General features: G+C 41.2%; 1 protein-coding gene across 3 annotated transcripts in view; it reads left to right on the top strand.

Moving 5' to 3' along the window:
• The window catches only part of cntn5 (contactin 5), a 237,278-nt gene that overhangs the window by 201,662 nt on the left and 17,690 nt on the right, over positions 1-17,926 (top strand). For 2 of the 3 annotated variants that reach the window (XM_070543555.1, XM_070543556.1), the window contains 5 exons: positions 219-406; positions 2,742-2,862; positions 8,450-8,608; positions 14,627-14,776; positions 15,329-15,399. In XM_070543555.1, coding sequence (XP_070399656.1) covers positions 219-406; positions 2,742-2,862; positions 8,450-8,608; positions 14,627-14,776; positions 15,329-15,399 — 689 coding nt within the window. The remainder of the gene's footprint in view (positions 1-218; positions 407-2,741; positions 2,863-8,449; positions 8,609-14,626; positions 14,777-15,328; positions 15,400-17,926) is intronic. The other variant, XM_070543557.1, reaches the window with a different exon arrangement.

Below are 17,926 nucleotides of genomic sequence, written 5' to 3'. Positions count from 1 at the left end.
TCACATTCAAGAATCACATTACAAGGGCAGACTTTAACAGTGCAACGGTCTCGCGCGCGGATGCACTGGAACACTGACCGGATCAGAGTCCTTTTGCCAAAGTTTTTAGCCCAAGTTCCTGAACGCTGCTCTGGCCCTGACGGTGCAATTACAGGAAGCTGCTTGACGCTCACTTTGGGTAAGCCTGAGGTGACAGTGCAGCAGTTTTGTGCTTCCAGAGGCCATGCGTGTGGTGCTGAGTCCGAGCAGAGTGGAGGTCACCGTGGGGGAGAGCGTGGTGCTGAGCTGCAAGGCGACTCATGACACGTCACTGGACGTGGCTTTTCAGTGGTTCTTCAACCAGAAACCCATCGACTTCCAGCAGGATGGCAGCCACTTCGAATACATCCAAACAGTAAGATCAAGAGTAAGAGCACAACCTATTCGCTTTATAGTCTTTGTCAGCATTTGTGCATGTTTAACCATGCACATATCTGTTAAGTTTAAACAGTTTGATTTTTTTGGCTTTTTATCTTGTTGAATGGGTCAGCTTGTGTTTTAATATTTTTGTTTTCTTTAATAACATTTTTGTTGTCTAGTTGATCAGTCTAATTGTTCTGTTTAAATGTAAGCATCCTAAGAGTTGTGACACAAGACCGACTCGTGTACTAAATGTGATCAGAATGTATGATTCAGCTTTTATGAAAAGAACAAAACTTTTATTTCACGGTGCTAAATGTTCTAACATACACCTTATTTTTCTCCTGAAAACAGAAAATCACAAAACTGATAATCATCACTTGATTGTGGCTTTGAAGGAAAGGAAAATGTTGCTCAAAGTAAAATAAAGTAGGGCATAATTGGATGTTAACCTTTTTATCTAAAAGGTGTAACCGTTTGAAAATGTTGGGGTGGCCTGGGGTAGCACGTGCCATCAAAATGACTGACGCTAAAACAGTAGGTGGCAGAATGTACCTTTAACATTGGTTCCAGCCTCAGGCGTAATGTGACAGGGTGAGCGTCCTGTCACTGTTTCCCGATTGATCATGCACCCTCACTACTTGTTCACAGGGATGCCCTTTTGGCTGACTGATTCTAGGGGTCGAATCCCGCCCAGGCCCTCGTTTCTCCACCTTGCCACACACAGAAAAGCTCTGTATTATTTTTTCACATTGACATAAATTGTATTTAGGATCGCCGTCCCACGTCCCCCGTCGAACTTGCAACCTTCTGATTACTGGACAACCCGCTCTACCTCTCGAGCTACTGCTGTCCAATAGAAGGAGAAGAAGAAATTGGTCAATGCACAATGACGCTGTCACGAAAATCACAAAGAGAATAAATAAATAATTAAAAAAGATCACAATGGGCCACCCATGCATAAACAAGTGCCCCACCTGGGCCAACCCACTTTAAAAGGCCTGGACACGGCACTGGCTTGCAGGTTTGCATGCCATCGTCATTCCTCCGCCTAAGTTCAAGTCAGACTCTATAAAAATCTGAACAAGTGCAAATCAGTGGAAACAGTAATCAGGAGGTATGGAACGAGCCATAACAACACCAATCAGAGCTACTTTAACAGTCAAGATGAATAAAACAACGCGGGGGAATGCATGCGGATAGCAAATCAGAGGTTCTTCTAACCCTGAATGATTGCGCCTTCTGGACATAAATCTGGCAGAGCTTTCACACATTGAAAAAATGCTGAAGTATTCATTTCATTTGGAAATTTGAACTACACTTTATTTAGTCCAAATTCAACGTTTGGACTAAATAAAGTTTCAGAAAACGTCATGTAACTGCTCATGCATTTGTTGCATGATCCAAATGTTACAGTGACAACATGACTATTCATGTGTTAATCCAAACCCTGGGAAACAAGACTCCACAGAAGCTTGTCAAACAAGAAATATTACAAATAAATCCACATCATAGTCCAAATTTTAGTCATCTGTTTGAAAAAGTAAAGTGAAAACTGATATTTACTTAAATCTAATAAATCTGTGTTAGAATAACCATAAATGATTGTTTCGAGTATCTGTGCTGCAAAAAAATACTCTTGGATGTATGACGAGATGAAATCTTTAAATCTCAGCAATCAAAGATAAGCTCATTCTCTTGAGTTAAGATAGAATCCCAAGAAGAATTTTACCTCAAAAGGCAAATTATTTTACATCCTCAAAAGTTTTTTCAACACTTCCTTTTCATTTATATCATGAGTTTTTATTTTCTGTTTGTTCTGCAGAATTCTTTGAGAACTCTTATCCTCTCTTGCTTTTTGACTGTAATTGTAAATTATTTTAATTAAAAATCAACAGATTAGATTTACTTCTGACCACAAAAACCTAAAAAATGACAAACCTTATTAAGGAGGTTAAATGCTAATGTTTATGTAGTTGCTTCTTTATCAAGCAAACTGACGTCTTTGCTGAGGTCCAGAGAGGAAGTATTTGCAGTGACAATCCTTCACAGGCAAACAGCGGCCAGGCTGAAGCATGGTTTGTAATTTTAATCAGGTTTCGTGCTAAACAGCTGCCTGTAGACCTTGGATTATTCCCAGTCTTGCCGGAGGCCTTTCTCATTTCAGCAGCGAGAAAATACCAGTAGCTGAAGAATGTAACACCAGGCAAGCACCTGAATTAAACAGGAATTTCTCAAGCCGCATGAGCCTTTACAAGTTGTAATGGAATCACACTTCTTGTGTCACACTCATTTGATGCCTTACTTCTTTTTTCTCTGTGCTTTCCCTTTCCCAACTGCAGCAGGTCTCGACAGTGGACCTGATGATTAGAAGCATTTTGTTGAAGCATGCTGGGAAGTACGGCTGCAGAGCTCAGACCAGCGCTGACACTGTGCTCACAGAGGCTGAACTTCTTGTGCGAGGTAGGCTCGTTCTCTTTAAGTGCATGTGTGCTGTTAGGCACACTCGTCAGATATCAGATACACACACTCACGCCCCGCAAGCATAATCAACACGGCCTCCTCATACACAATTACTTTTGAATGAACGATGAAAAACCAGAGATTGTACAAGTAGGTCAGTAAAATTTGTAAAATATTGGCATCAGTTCTTACTTCTGCTGTAACAAATAACAGTTTTTGTTCTTGAATTTGTTCAATTAAGCAATTTTTTTTAACTGCACGAAAAAACAATTTAAAACTATAATTGTATTCAATTCCATTCAAGTTTATTTCTATAGCGCCAAATCATGATGAGTCGTCTCAAGGCACTTCACTTAGTAAACATTCCAATAGAGGTCAGTTCATTAAGCCAATCAGAAAAAAGTTTCCTATATAAGGAACACAGCAAATTGCATCAAGTCACTGACTGGGGTCAGAGTTTTTACAGCAATCCTCATACTAAGCAAGCATTTAGCGACAGTGGAGAGGAAAACTCCCTTTAAACAGGAAGAAACCGCCAGAGGATCCTGGCTCAGTATAAGCAGCCATCTGCCACGACTCACTGGGGATCGAGAAGACAGAGCACACGCACACACACACACACATGCACATGCACACACACAGCATATGTGCCAAGTAATGTTTCTATGGTTACATTGTGATTTCTTAGTAAATATTCTATTTGGTGAGAGATAAACTTTATTGTATTTATCCTAGTGAGTCTATAATTAAATGGGTAAACTAGTAGTAGCACATCAAATGTCAAGAAAGTAAAATGTTATTATCAGGAGAGGGAGAATGTTTAAGTGGTTAGCAACAGTGTTCAAGCCAATGGCCCCCTCCATGAGGCCACCACAGCTCAGCGGAACATCATTGTAGCTTCTTCTGGGGAGAAAAACCCTTAGAGAAAAAAATAAAGTTAAAAGCTGAAATAGCAGGAAATAATACAGTTAAAGAGCAGATTGTAGAACAAAGTAGTAGAGTGTGGAAAGTGGTCAGTGTATCCTCCAGCAGTCTAAGCCTATAGCAGCATAACTACAGAGATAACTCTGGATAACCTAGCCTTTTATAATAATAATAATAATAATACATTTTATTTCAAAGCGCCTTTCAGGACACCCAAGGTCACTTTACACAAAACACGTAATAAAATACAATAAAACAATAATAAAACCCAAACAAGAAAAAACAAAGAGAGAAACAGTTCAATAAAATCAGAGGATTTAGATGGAGGCATGTTGGCGACCAGGCAAGGGAGAGTCGTCTTTACCGACTGTACACTCCACCTCCCTCTACTCCCCCACTTGTGGCCATCTCCAAGTTTTGGTCCTCCACCACCTCCCTTACCCATGGTGTCCCACAAGGTTCTGTGTTGGGGCCTCTGCTCTTCCTCCTCTATCTGCTTCCTTTTCAGCACATCCTGAGCTCCTTCAAAGGAATCTCCTACCATCTTTATGCAGATGACATCCAACTGTACATCTCCTTTAAGCCCCATGAAATGTCTAAGCTGCAGCTGTTAACACACCTGCTTATACCCTCTCAAAACCTTGATGGCTGGGAGCTTTCTACAGCTGAATGAAGATAAGACTGAGATCCTCATCTGTGCCCCAGACATGCTGGTTCCCAAAGTCAGAGACTCTCTTGGTCAGCTTGCTTCTCACACTAAACCTTCCATTAGGAATCTTGGCGTGACCTTTGACCCAGCTGACACCCTGGATTCAAATGTCAGTTCTCTTGTTCGCTCTTCCTTCTTCCATCTCAGGAACATTGCTAAGCTGAGTCCCATTCTGTCTCGCTCTGAACTTGAGACAGTTATCCACACCTTCATCTCCTCACTCTTAGATTACTGTAACTCTCTTTTCACGTGTCTGAGCAAAACCTCTGTGAACCATCTACAGGTGGTTCTGAACGCCTGTGCTCGGCTTCTGACCAAGTCCTCCAAACACACCCACATCACCCCGCTTCTCCTCCAGCTTCACTGGCTGCCAATCAACGTCAGGGTTCATTTCAAGATCCTGATTCTGGTCTTTAGGGCCTTACATGGACAAGCACCACCACGCATTGGTGATCTTCTCAGTGCCTACACACCCAGCAGGTCCCTGAGGTTCAGTGATCAAAGCCTACTGGTTGTGCAGCACACCAGGCTAAAGACCAAAGGTGACAGATCATTTGCTGCTGTGGCCCCCAGACTCTGGAGCTCTCTCCCACTGAGCCTGAGATCAGTGGACTCAGTGGTCTCCTTAATCAAGCAGCTGAAAACTCACCTGTTCAAGCTGGTTTTTGCATGAACTTCTTCACCACTCTCTCTTTATTCTGCTCTCCCCACCTATTCCACCTTCCTCAGGATCCACTGATTTCCCTCTTTCCTATTCACTCTCTTCCTTAACATTTTTTAAATCACAATAGTCTGTTTTTGCTCATTTTAAGTATATTTTTAACCATTTTCTAAATAATTTTTATATTTTTACATTTTTTGTTTTTGTGAAGTGCCTCGTGGTTTTTATCTTGAGAGGTGCCATAGAAATGATTTCTTCTTCTCCTTCTCCTTCTTCTTCTTGTCCAGATCAGAGCTAACATCAGATTTTAACCATAGGCCCTATCAAATAAAAATGTTTAAGCCTAGTTTTAAAAGTAGACAAGGTGTCTGCCTCACGGACTAAAGCTGGGAGCTGGTTCCACAGGAGAGGAGCCTGATAGCTAAAAGATCTGCCTCCCGTCCTATTTTTAGATATTTTAGGAACCACCAGTAAACCTGCAGTCTGAGAACAAAGTGCTTGGTTAGGAACGTATGGAACAATCACGTCACTGATGTATGATGGAGCTTGATTATGAAGAGCTTTACATGTGAGAAGGAGGATCTAAAAATCTATTCTGAATTTAACAGGCAACAAATTTAGGGAAGCTAAGACAGGACAGATATGATCTCTCTTTTTATTTCTCATCAGAACTCTAGCAGCAGCGTTTTTGGACAAGCTGAAGACTTTTAACTACATTCTGTGGACTTTCTGAGAGTAATGAATTACAGTAATCCAGTCTTGATGTAGTAAATGCATGAACTAGTTTTTCAGCATCACTCCTGGAAAGGATGCTTCTAATCTTAGCAATATTCCAAAGGTGGAAAAAGGAAATCCTACAGACCTGTTTAACGTGGGATTTAAATGACATGTCCTGGTCAAAGATAACACCAAGGTTCCTTACTTTGTTCTCAGAGACTAATTTAATGCCATTCAGGTCAGGTGATTGACTAAGCAATTTCCTTTTCTGAATTTCAGGTCCAAAGATGAGAACTTCATTCTTGTCTTGATTTAAAAGCAGAGAGTTTTGAGTGATCCAATTTTTTTTATGTCTTTAAGACAAGCCTGTAATCTAACTAACCGATTAGGTTAATCAAGTTAATGGATAGATATAACTGAGTATCGTCAGCATAGCAGTGGACGTTTATCCCATGCTGTCTAATGATTTTACCAATTGGAAGCATATATATAGTGAAAAGAATTAAAGGTTTCCAATAATATCTGACCTGCTTCTCATGACTTTCACAGTCCGTTGTCGACGTGTGAGCAGCAGAAGCTTTTCTGGTTGGCGCCTCCCAATACTTGGGTTTTCTGCTTCCTGATCACATGATGTGGGACACACACAGATGAGGATCAGCTTTAGACGTAATGTTTATTCTCACTGTGCGGGGCCTCATTCCCACACTCGCCCTGTTGAAAAATGCAGTCGACGACTTTAGTCATCAATGGAAGGAAGTGAGTTAATATTAAAAGATAACTACTTAACAATAAATATTTAGACATTTTACATTACACCACATTAACCCAAGTGTGGGAAATAAAGAATAAGCATGGCTAATTGTTTTTTTCTTGTGTGGACAAATTCCATGGAGAAAATGATACTAAAATTCTGGCGTACTTATTTAACTTATCTTTATTCAACCCTTCGGCCTAAAGTATTTGCTTGTTACTGCAGGTTTGCTGCTGAAATCTCAGAGTGAACCAAGATTAAAGAGATTGTGCTTTATTTTTCCTTTCAACAAGCAGGCTCAGAAATAGACTCCATTAAAAAGGAAAACAAACACAACAGCCAGAGAAAACGGCATTTTCTAAAGGAAGTCTAAAATCCACAGGAGATGGGAAAAAAAAGGAAAATTCTGAAAGAGGTATGTGTGCATCTCTACATATACAAAAGGGGACAGGATATACCTCATAAGGACTGACATTTATTGTCATCTTGAAAAAAAACACCTACAGTAAAACATTAGAAATGCGGTATTAAGTTGTTCCTGTGGCATGCGAAACCTCTGTGGAACTCAGGAAACTACTTGGCACTAAATAAACAAATAAATTCTGCACATTTTCACCACCTAGTGGTTGTTTAAGAAATGTGTAAGTGAAACAAACAGTGCCCATTTTGGATCATAGTCCAAAATAGGCATCATTAAATATTCAAACATCTCAGTCTAGTTTAGTTTTTGTTTAAAACTGGAAAATCACAGCACAATATTAGTTTAGGCTAACAAGCTAAAATGCTAAGATTGTCACCAAGTAAGTGATGCAGTTCCAAAACTGCTCTCAAAAACTCCCTTTTTAGCACTTCAGCTGGATGCATGCTACAACTGTTTACACTTTGTCTGCATCATAAATTGCCAACACGACTTTCTCTGCAGCTTTCTTATAGGAACCAGTTAGGGGAACGGTGAGTTTTTTACCGAGGGTGTCACCTGCCAGCTTCTCTGTCACATCTGTTCACCCTGAAGTCCTTCGATGTTCGCTGCACTTACAGATTGCATTTACCTCAGAGGACTGAAGCAAACATATGTTCAGCTGTACTGAGAAACAGGAAGGCCCATCATGCATTTTTTTTCTTTCTTGTATAACTGTCTCTTAAAACACCTTCACCTTCTTTCTTGAACGCTGCATGAAACCAGCAGGTTCTAAAACATTTTCCTGACCGGACGTTTTGGAAGCTTTTGCCTCTCCAATGTTCACCTAGAACCTTTTTTTGTCATTTTTTGATATGCCATGTTTAACATGCAGGCTAAACATGAAAATATTCTTCTACACCCATTTTCTGCATTAGCCGCTGATAAAACATGGATGGGGAAACGCTGGAATCAGAAAAGCCACTCAGATTTAAGTCACACTGAAAATTAGCATTCATGGATTCACCCATCTTGATTCACAACATGTTGATTTAGCCTCCAGGAGAGAGCAGAGCACATCTTAGCTAGTAAAAGCTAACTGTTAGCAGCAACTCCACAGCACAGCAGACCTCCTTCAGGCTTGTGCTCTTTGTGGAGATAAAATATCAACATTGCACACCAAACAGAGTCAGTGTTAAAAGTTGTGTTGATGTTAGCCATATATTCGAATCTCAGGAAATAAGACTCATAATCCTGTCGCCTTCTGCTCCGGTTCACTTCCATTTCCTGAAACAGGAGCAGCAGAGATTTTTCCCTACAGAGTTCGACTCAAGGCATTCATTTAGAGACCACTGAAAATGTGCTGAAAAAATGAGTGAACTTGGTTTTTAAGTTTGATCCATGTCTTCTGATTATTCCCCCCAACAGGTCCTCCTGGACCCCCTGGAGTGGTGATAGTAGAGGAGATCACAGACACCACAGCAACCCTGTCTTGGACTCGTGGCCTTGACAACCACAGCCCTATCAGCACCTATAATTTACAAGCCCGGAGCCCGTTTTCATTAGGGTGGCAAACTGTCAAAACAGGTAATCAATAAGAGGCAAATTGCAGCCTCCAGATTTAGAAAGTTTAATGTGGACCCATAAACAAGGACCATAATCCCGCCCAAAGTAATACACAAAAATGGAGTTAGCTCAGCTAGAGAAGGGGGTGTTAACAAGCGACATAATTAAAATGTCTTTTGGTGATTTATATTTTTATTATTATTATTATCGCCATGTGTTAAATGTCACCCAGAATGAACAGACCTCATTTCTGACGTGACTTGTTCTGAAACAAACCGTTCCTCCTCAGATTTGAAAAGGACAAATATAAATTCTCTCAATTTTGGATTGTTCGCAAGAATTTAGAAGAAAAAAACGAATGAGCCTGTTTCAAATGTCACTGACTAGAACCGTATTCTCTGTCAGATCAGCACTTAATGCGAGATTAACCTTTTGGACTTTAATTATCAGACTTATCCATTTACTATAAAGCTGTTTCAGATCTTAGAAATAAATTAGATTTCTTTTTTTTTTGTGACTTTAGAGAGTAACCATCAGTTTCTATCACTTAACATTAATGGATGAGGGCTTGTGTGCAATCTATTCTAATATGCCATGTGATGATAACAGCAGAGACTAAGGTGCAATAATGATACATCCCCAAAGATGTATTAATCATACTTTGTATACACTCCTCTCACATCAAGTCTGCTCCTTTAATTAAATAACGCACAATTAAGGCCCAGTGATGTATTTTCAGTGTTGAACTTGTTCAGATTAGCAGAAAAGGGGCCGAGTGTTTAGCCTCTACTCCTGGCAAACAAAGCTATCGCCTCATGTTTGAGGAGTAGCTCGCTTGACGGAGTGGTCTCGTTGGCTGCTTTGGCTGATAAGAGCATAAGCTCCACCGCCTCAGAGACCTGTGGTTCATTTGTGGCACAGATAAGCATTCAGTTAATGCTTATTTTTTACTGTTGACAAAGCTTCTTTATGGAAGTCCTAAAAGTAAAAAAAATAAATAAATAAATAAACAAGAGCCAGATTGGGTTGAGTTACCATTTGGGGATTTTGCTTTAAATGCATTTAAATCACATTTTCAGCCTGGGTGTGATTTATTGTGTCACTCAGTTCTGCAGAAATCATCAGAATTGATAGAACGGGTAACGACTTGTGCTTCTTTATGTGCTCTGATGCTGCAATTAGGCAGTTGTTCATGCATCAAAACGTCATGTACTGAGCCTTAAGTAAATTCTGTATCGTCACCACCTGGTGTGAAAATTTGCGGAGTCACGAAGAATCTGCAGAGGGGATAAAAGCATGTGTAGTCAATAAGCACAAAGACAATGGATGTGTTTTCCTTTTTTATGTTTCTGCTCACTAAATTTAAAATGACTGTCTGTAAGGTTAGAGACAGGGTCCGAAATTAAATTTTTTACTCACCGGCCAAGTTGGCCGGTAGATGATGACAATCTACCGGCCAAGCATATTTTTTACAGGCCAAAATTCTAAATGATTTAGATCTACCTAAAGCATGGAATTCTATATTATGTTGATTCCAAACAGAGTGACAAAATAATTAAAACATCAATTAATAAGGAAAACAACTCTTTTGTCATTTTTACTATTTATTTATTTATTTTTAGAGATGTTTTTATGAACTCTTTCATTGAAATCTAGTCAGACTCCTTGTTTTCTCTGTCCATGAAGTCTGGCCTCCTGCTTCTGACACCGTCTTTGTGCCAAAGCATTACAGCCTCATTTGGGTGCAGGGTTGTCACGGTAACCGGTGTAGCGGTAAACCCCGGTAAAGAAGTAGACAATAATAATAACCGTCTTGTTTTTTAAAAAAAATTCTTGGTGGATTACCGTGGCTGCGGTGTAGGCGCGGTGACCCTTACCAGCCACCGTATCATCTGCTGGAAGTTGCCGGCGGCACATGCGCACTTTGTTGTTTACGACCAAAACTTTCTTTAAGCTAAAGCTGAAATGATGGCCAGAGGAGACGGCACTCGGGACATTTATTATCCCTCAAAGAAGACAAAGTCGGAAGTATGGGCATTTTTTGGATATTTGAAGAATGCCGAGGGACAGTTGTCTGTGAAAGGCAGCAACGCTACGTGGCCATCATAATGTAGCCATTGTCTCACGACTCCGCCATCTCCAGTTCGCCACTTTTCACAAAAACTTCTGGTTGCCACTGGTCCTGGTGGATTTTCTTCCAGTTCGACGAGTTTTCTTTTGGAAGGCTGGCTGACTCCAGTTAAAAACCGCCACATTTCACCGCTAGTTTTAACACGAAGCTAACTGCTAACTTGATAAACTGATTGAATGGAATAGGTGGAAATGACGTTGGATGCGGCATTCACGTTTCGCGTACGTTTGTGTACGTTGCGTGCAGGCGGGAGGAGTATCAGAGATCCATGGAAGATGACTGATAAACATAACTAATTTAGTGCAAACATTTACTCGCCAGGTGGCAGGTAGAGCTCAAAAATTTACTCGCCAAATGGAGCAATTTACTCGCATTTGGCGAGTGGCGAGTGTTAATTTCGGACCCTGGTTAGAGACCTTTAACCCAGATCCATCTAACATTGATCACTATTCACAACACTTTGATTTACTTTGTAATCAGGTCCTGGATGTGGTTGTCCCTCTCAAACTTTGCAAGTCTAGGCCTAGGAGGGAGCCTTGGCTCTCTGATGTCACGCGGGCTTGTAGGCGAGCGTGGAGATCCTCTGAGAGAAAGTGGAAAAAGGATGGCCTACAGGTCTCGCGTGAGTTGTTCAGAGCATCTCTGGTTGCTTATCAGGATGCAGTGAGGGCTGCTAGAACTGCCTATTTTGCAGACATCATTGAAACAAACTCCAAGAATCCCAAGATTCTCTACAAAACATTAAACTCTGTTCTGGTATATCAGGAGCCTAGCTTCATGTCTCCTACAGCTGCTGGAAACTGAAGATTTTCACAGATTCTTTGTTGATAAAGTGTCGGGCATTAGAGCAGCTATTTCTGGTAACTCTGTTGACCCTGTTCCAGTTCCTCCATCACCACCCACCCTGAGCTCCCTCAATACTGTTTCATACTCTGAGCTGAGTAAGCTTGTTGCAAGGAAGAAGCCATCCAGCTCTCCACTTGACGTTCTGCCGCCTCGTCTCTGGAAGGCTGCCTTTCTGTGTCTTGGCCCATCACTTGGTCAGATTATCAATGGGAGCCTCAGCACAGGTGTGGTCCCAGCTGCTTTGAAAGCAGCAGTTATTCAGCTGACCCTGAAGAAACCTGGTGCTGATGTCTCTGTGATAGAAAATTACAGGCCTATCGCTACCCTGCCTTTTACATCAAAACTGCTTGAGAAAGTTGTTTATCAGCAGCTGGTCTCACATTTAGCTGACTCTGATCTGTTTGAGGTTTTCCAATCAGGGTTCAAGTCTGGCCATAGCACAGAGTCAGCTCTATTGAGGGTCTTAAATGATATCTATCACTAGATCAGGGTACATCTGTGGTGCTTCTGTTGTTAGATCTGACGGCAGCCTTTGACACAGTTGACCACGCAATTCTACTCGATCGCTTGGAACGATGGGTTGGGATCAAAGGGTCTGCTCTGGATTGGTTTAGATCGTATCTCCACAACTGGGTGATGTTTTTTTCTTCTTGGGAGGGGCTCCGCTGGGGGGTCCCACTGGGGGGTCCCGCAGGGATCGATCCTTGGTCCTCTTTTGTTTGCCATTTATCTGCTTCCTCTGGGGTCAGTCTTTCGTAAACATGGCCCATTGTTCCATCTCTATGCTGACTATTGCCAGACTTACTCTCCATTGTGTCAGGAGAAAGGTCACTCTATCCAGTCCTTTGTGTCCTGTCTTAACGAGGTGAAGTCTTGGCTAATGGCTAACGTTCTGCAACTGAATGAGGGAAAGACAGAGCTCATTGTTTTTCACCCCAACAGCAGGGCTGTGGGTCGTTATGTTGATCTTGGCCCTCATTCTCCCTACTCAAAACCAGTTGTCACCAGTTTGGGGGTGAAAATTGATGCTGGACTTAAGTTTGATGCTCACATCAACTCTGTGATCCGGTCCAGTTTCTTTCACCTGAGACGCCTTGCAAAAATCAAGCCTATGCTGTCAAGAGCCCACCTAGAGCGGGTACTGCATGCATTTGTAATTTCTAGGCTTGATTACTGCAACTCTTTAAGAGTCGCCTAAAAACCCACCTCCTCGGCTTAGCGTTTCCTGAAAGTGTTTGACTTTGGCCCTCTTTTATGTTGATTTTATTTCCCTGTTTTCATTGGTTCACTCTATCCCTTGTTTTACCCATTTGTCTTCTACTAGAATGTTTTATTTTGTAATTTGTAATTTGAATTGCTTTTATTTTCGATTTATTCACCATATTTAACTTTCTCATGTACTATGTTCAGCGCCTTGGGCTTCCCGACAGGGTTGTGGAAGGCGCTTTATAAATAAAGGTTTGATTGATTGATTGAAAATGAAACGATAGCTCGGAGGTTAAAGGATCGTGTCTCAGTTTTTGCGTGCGAGTGTAAACATAACAGAAATTGTATTTGTTGTTCTGCTCGCATTCATTTAATACAGTTTTATAGAAAAAAGAACAACAGAAAACAGTAAATCCATGATATTATAAGACTTAATAATAACTCTTTACATAACAGGTTATTGTTAACCAATGCCTGTTGGCTACAATCTGAAACCATTGACCTGTCCTACCAGTGCTTCTGCTCACTTAATTCAGTCTGGCCTTTTGCAATAAAACACCTGCTCAGTTCCATAAGTCCCTCAGTCCAAACGACCATCTAGGTCATTTGTTCGTACACTTTAATTGGGCCCAAAAGGGCGTCCTCTGAACAACCGACCCTGCAAGGCGGCAGAATACAGTCTGTTCATCTCAGTAACAAAAAACATATAGAATGTATTGTCTTCTATCGAGTATGACTCACAGGACACTTTCCACACCTTTAAAGCCTTTACTATGAAGCTTTTTCTTTATTGAGCCACAGAGTCTTCATTAGGGGGCATCAAGGCTAACTAAAACTTGGGGCAGCAGTAGCTCAGGTGGTAGAGCGGGTTGCCTCATGATCGGAGGGTCATGGGTTCGATTCTAGCTCCCGCCAGGGGTGTCCTGCTGTAGTGTCCTTGGGCAAGACACTTCACCCAACTTGCCTGTGTTAGTGGTGGTCAGAGGGGCCGACGGCACCAAATGGCAGCCTCGCCTCTGTCAGACCTCCCCAGGGCGGCTGTGGCTACAAGTAGCTTACCATCACTAGCAGTGTGTGAATGTGAGAGTGTGTGAAAGCATCTTTGGGTGTCTTGAAAAGCGCTGTATAAGTTCAATGCACTATTATTATTATTATTATTATTATTATTATTATTATTATTATTATTATTACAAGCAGCATGCAAGCTTAAAACCAGGATAGGGTTCCCCCCTCAAGGGCACAGTAATAAAATATTTACTTTAAAACTTGAGGCTAGTTTAATAGAGGTTGGTGACCTGTGTTTTGTTGACCCTCTTGGGCCCCCTTGTGGCCCAAACAATTGCTTACCCTGCCTCTCAGCACGTGGCACCTCTGGGTGATATCATGGAAGCATTCTGAGTGCAACAAATTCATAAATAAAAAAGAATGAACTAAATAAGACAATTTATCGCCAAATGGAGACAAAGAATTGTGCATGAACTCTGCATTCACATAATTGTGACACGTAAAACTGCACCAGTTCAAGTTGGTGCCTTTAAAGTGACCAGTAGCTGAAGCCCAGCGAGATGCTGGCGTTAGAAGAAAACACCACAGCTAAAATCCTGTGGCCACTTTAGTCACAGATGCCGTTTTGGCTGCTAAAATGCAGTTGGGTTTGAAATTTTGAATGTTTGGCCAGAAAATGCTCTTTGCCTCTCTGGTTGCCTTGGCAACACATTCATACTAGGGATGCTATTGTGGATTGGACCGCTGTAAAGCTCACAGCTCAAAGTTTGGATTCAAGTCTGTGATCCTTTTGGTAAAAACTGTTCTCCCATTTTTCTCTGATCAACTAAAGAAACATTTTTTTGCTGCAGACCCAGATCCGGTGACGGGGGACATGGAGTCAGCCATGGCAGTGGAGCTCAACCCCTGGGTGGAGTACGAGTTTAGAGTCGTGGCCAGCAATGCTATCGGGACGGGAGATCCCAGTACGCCATCTAGAAAAGTCAGAACCAAAGAAGCAGGTGAAGGCTGAATTTAAACGAAATGCATTTCCCATTTTGACATGCGTCTGTATAAAGAGGTGGAAAAAAATACAGTTTTTTACATCAACTAGTTCAAACTGCACTCATCAACCTCTTGATCATTGTGAATCTAATCAGCATTAATTGTGGAGAAAATTGAAATTGAGCTGAAGTCCTCTGATGACCGGAGGCGGCAACACATCATACAGTATTTATGGTGAGAAGGAATTCCTCCTGCTGCTTCACTAGCTGTTCATTTCCTCCCTGAAATATAATTACAAAGGTCAGTGGTCATTTCAGAGAGGCTTTTATAATCTGCCCCATCTCTTCAGCATAACTAACAGACTAATTAATGTATCTACAGACATTTAATCTACCCATAAAACTACAAAACGTGAGCCAAGTGTCAACAACATGCCTCCATTTAACACTGGAATAAGGTTGATCTGTGTTTGTTTAACAAAAGCACAGAATAAATGAGTTTTTAACATTTCACACAGTTACTTTTTAAAGAAAGTGCTGAAATGTTAATAATCTAATCCTTTCTCACAGTTCCTGCCATAGCACCGTCAAATGTTAGTGGAGGGAACGGCCGCAGGCACGAACTGGTCATCTCGTGGGAGGTAGGTCCTCTGCCAAACTCCCTCTGTAGAACAAGCGTGTCAAGTGCACAGACAACAAATGTCACACTGGTTCAGCTGTTTTATTTAAGAAGGCTCAGATTTTGGTTTAATAAACGGAGGCTGCCCACATTCACACTGAATGGTGCCTTTTTGCATCCTGGTATAAATAAACTTCTCATTGATGGATTAATTGTGTTTATTTCCTGTTGATATGGTTGAATCAGAATACGTGTTTGTTCAAACAAATTCAGAGAATAGAAAAACAATTCCATTTAAGATTAGAAGCTTTTGGAGGTAGACATTCCCTTTTAGTAAAAACTTCGATACAGACCAGTCAGCCAGTTAGAATAAGTTTAGCGCAGGTTAAAGGGCCTTCCGCTATGACAAAGACCTGCTATAGAAGCTTTTCTAGTAAACAAGTTACGTTTTATCAGTCCGATTACCTCTAGAACAACTAGAGGTAATCATTAAGGGCAGTAGAATTTAAAACCACCTTGTGGAATAAAGGCAGCTTGGGTGGTCAAATGTAGCATAGCATAAAGTCTGAACTGTATCTGAGCTGCTTTCTTTGTAAATGAGTAATCTTGAAAAGGCAACAGAGAGAGAGAGAGAAAGAGAGAGAGAGATGGCTCGTTCTGAGAAAAGCTGATTTATTATGTTATAAGCAAGCCACACCCCCTTAGATTTGAATGTCTCAACCCACTTCAGTGTCAGCAATATGTAAGGAGCCTAAGTCAGGTCCATCTACTTCCGGACCATGGGTCCCCAGAAGAACAAAATGAATGCAATGGGGCTAAAAACGCTATTTTCTAATTCCGCTTGTTATGTGCCATGGATTTCACACATGATGTTTGTGAATTTTAAAGACGCATTTTGATACTAAGAAAGCACTTATTTTTGAACGGGCGGTACACTATTTTAGGATTTGTGTGAAAATAAGTCCAGGACTACAAATGCACTTCATGAAAGTGACGTCATCGAACCAGACACGGAGAAAAACGGAGGGAAAATGGCTGTAAGTTCAGCAAACTTCAAGTCCTTCATTCAGGAGGAAAGAACCACCATAAATCTGGCCATGTGGGGAATAGCAGCTACGCTAGGGGAAAGGAGATCATGTGGTGACGTCACATATGCAACGTGCCGATGTCTGGTTTGTAATTATGAACTTTCACAAGCTGATAAATCTCAAAATACGTGACTGGCATGGTCGAAACACCCATCATTAGTTTTCATTTAAACTGCAGTACAACATGTGTGTGATCCAGGGCCCAAGGCTAAGCGGATTCGATAATGTTTTTAGCCCCGTTGACTTGCATTAATTTTTTCGTTCTTCTGGGGACCAATGAGCTGACTGGAAAGGGAGGAGATTTAGGCTCCCTATAAGCACTGGTTGTGTTTTGCTAACTGCACAACGCTAAGCTGAGCTACTGCTAATGCTAGGCCAGACTGCTGATAATGCTATAGCTGAGCAATTGGAGGTGTGTGTGAGCATGTGTGACAGTTACAACCAGACCTGGTACTGGAATATCCAGACTTTGAACGAATGCCAGGTAGATCGACAGCTTGTGTTCCAGTCTGGTACTTGTCCTCTACCTTGTCCATTTGCCAGACCCTCTCTTTTGTTTATCCACACTACCACGGACATCGTCCAGCACAACACTCATAAAGGTGACTTAAAGAGACTCTTGGAAACAATTCTAGTTCATGAGTTTTTTTTTTCTAAATTGTGAAGAAATGCATTTGCAAAAAATATTTGACATTTAGCTGAAAACGCTGATTGATACATTTGAATTATAAAGTGATTTTAGATAATTAAGCTGAACAATCCTAGTAAGCTCAGATAACAAGTGAACTTTATTTTCTCTTGGTGAGCTTTTGCATTTGGAACAGGAAAAAGAAGATTACCAAGCTTTTAAGCTGTGGTAAGAACGTGTTGTTTCCTCAGATTTACTCTTTCATAAAACAATCAAAGCCACTGGCCAACAGAAGCCCTAACAGCCCTCAGAAGGGATGGCAGGGGGAGTCAGCTCCCTTTAATGAAGATCCTGCCACACTTTAACATCTCTGTTTGAACCAAGAACGTTCCATGGATATTTCTGAAATAACTTTAAGCAAATAAATGGATCTAGTTCCATTTCTGTGAACCCATTAGCTTCACCATGACTGAGACCCTTCATGGTCAACAGGTGGAGTAAAAACTTCTCACATCAGCTGCTGTGAAGTTTGTTTGAAACACTTTCACAGAAACTGCAGATTTCCCCGTCATCTGTGTCAGAATTTAATGATCAGTGAGTCATAAATTCTGTATGTAAATGTGACTTAATAATGATGTAGAGGTTGCTGCCGCATGTACTTTTCATCAAAAACTTTCATTTTTGTTGCCTGGGAATACTTGTCATCCATTATTAAGGGGTATGGAGCATGGTTGATGAACGACGCCGGCCCTTGTGGTTCTGCTTGAAGGAAATGGATTGATGATTTTACGTTGCACAGATGATTGCATTAGTTTGCAGTCGGTTTTATACAC

This window comes from Nothobranchius furzeri, chromosome 13 (genome assembly GCF_043380555.1).
Source record: "Nothobranchius furzeri strain GRZ-AD chromosome 13, NfurGRZ-RIMD1, whole genome shotgun sequence".
Lineage (NCBI taxonomy): Eukaryota > Metazoa > Chordata > Actinopteri > Cyprinodontiformes > Nothobranchiidae > Nothobranchius > Nothobranchius furzeri.
The sequence above is the reverse complement of the archived record's forward strand: the minus strand, read 5'-3'. Positions and strand labels throughout refer to the sequence as shown.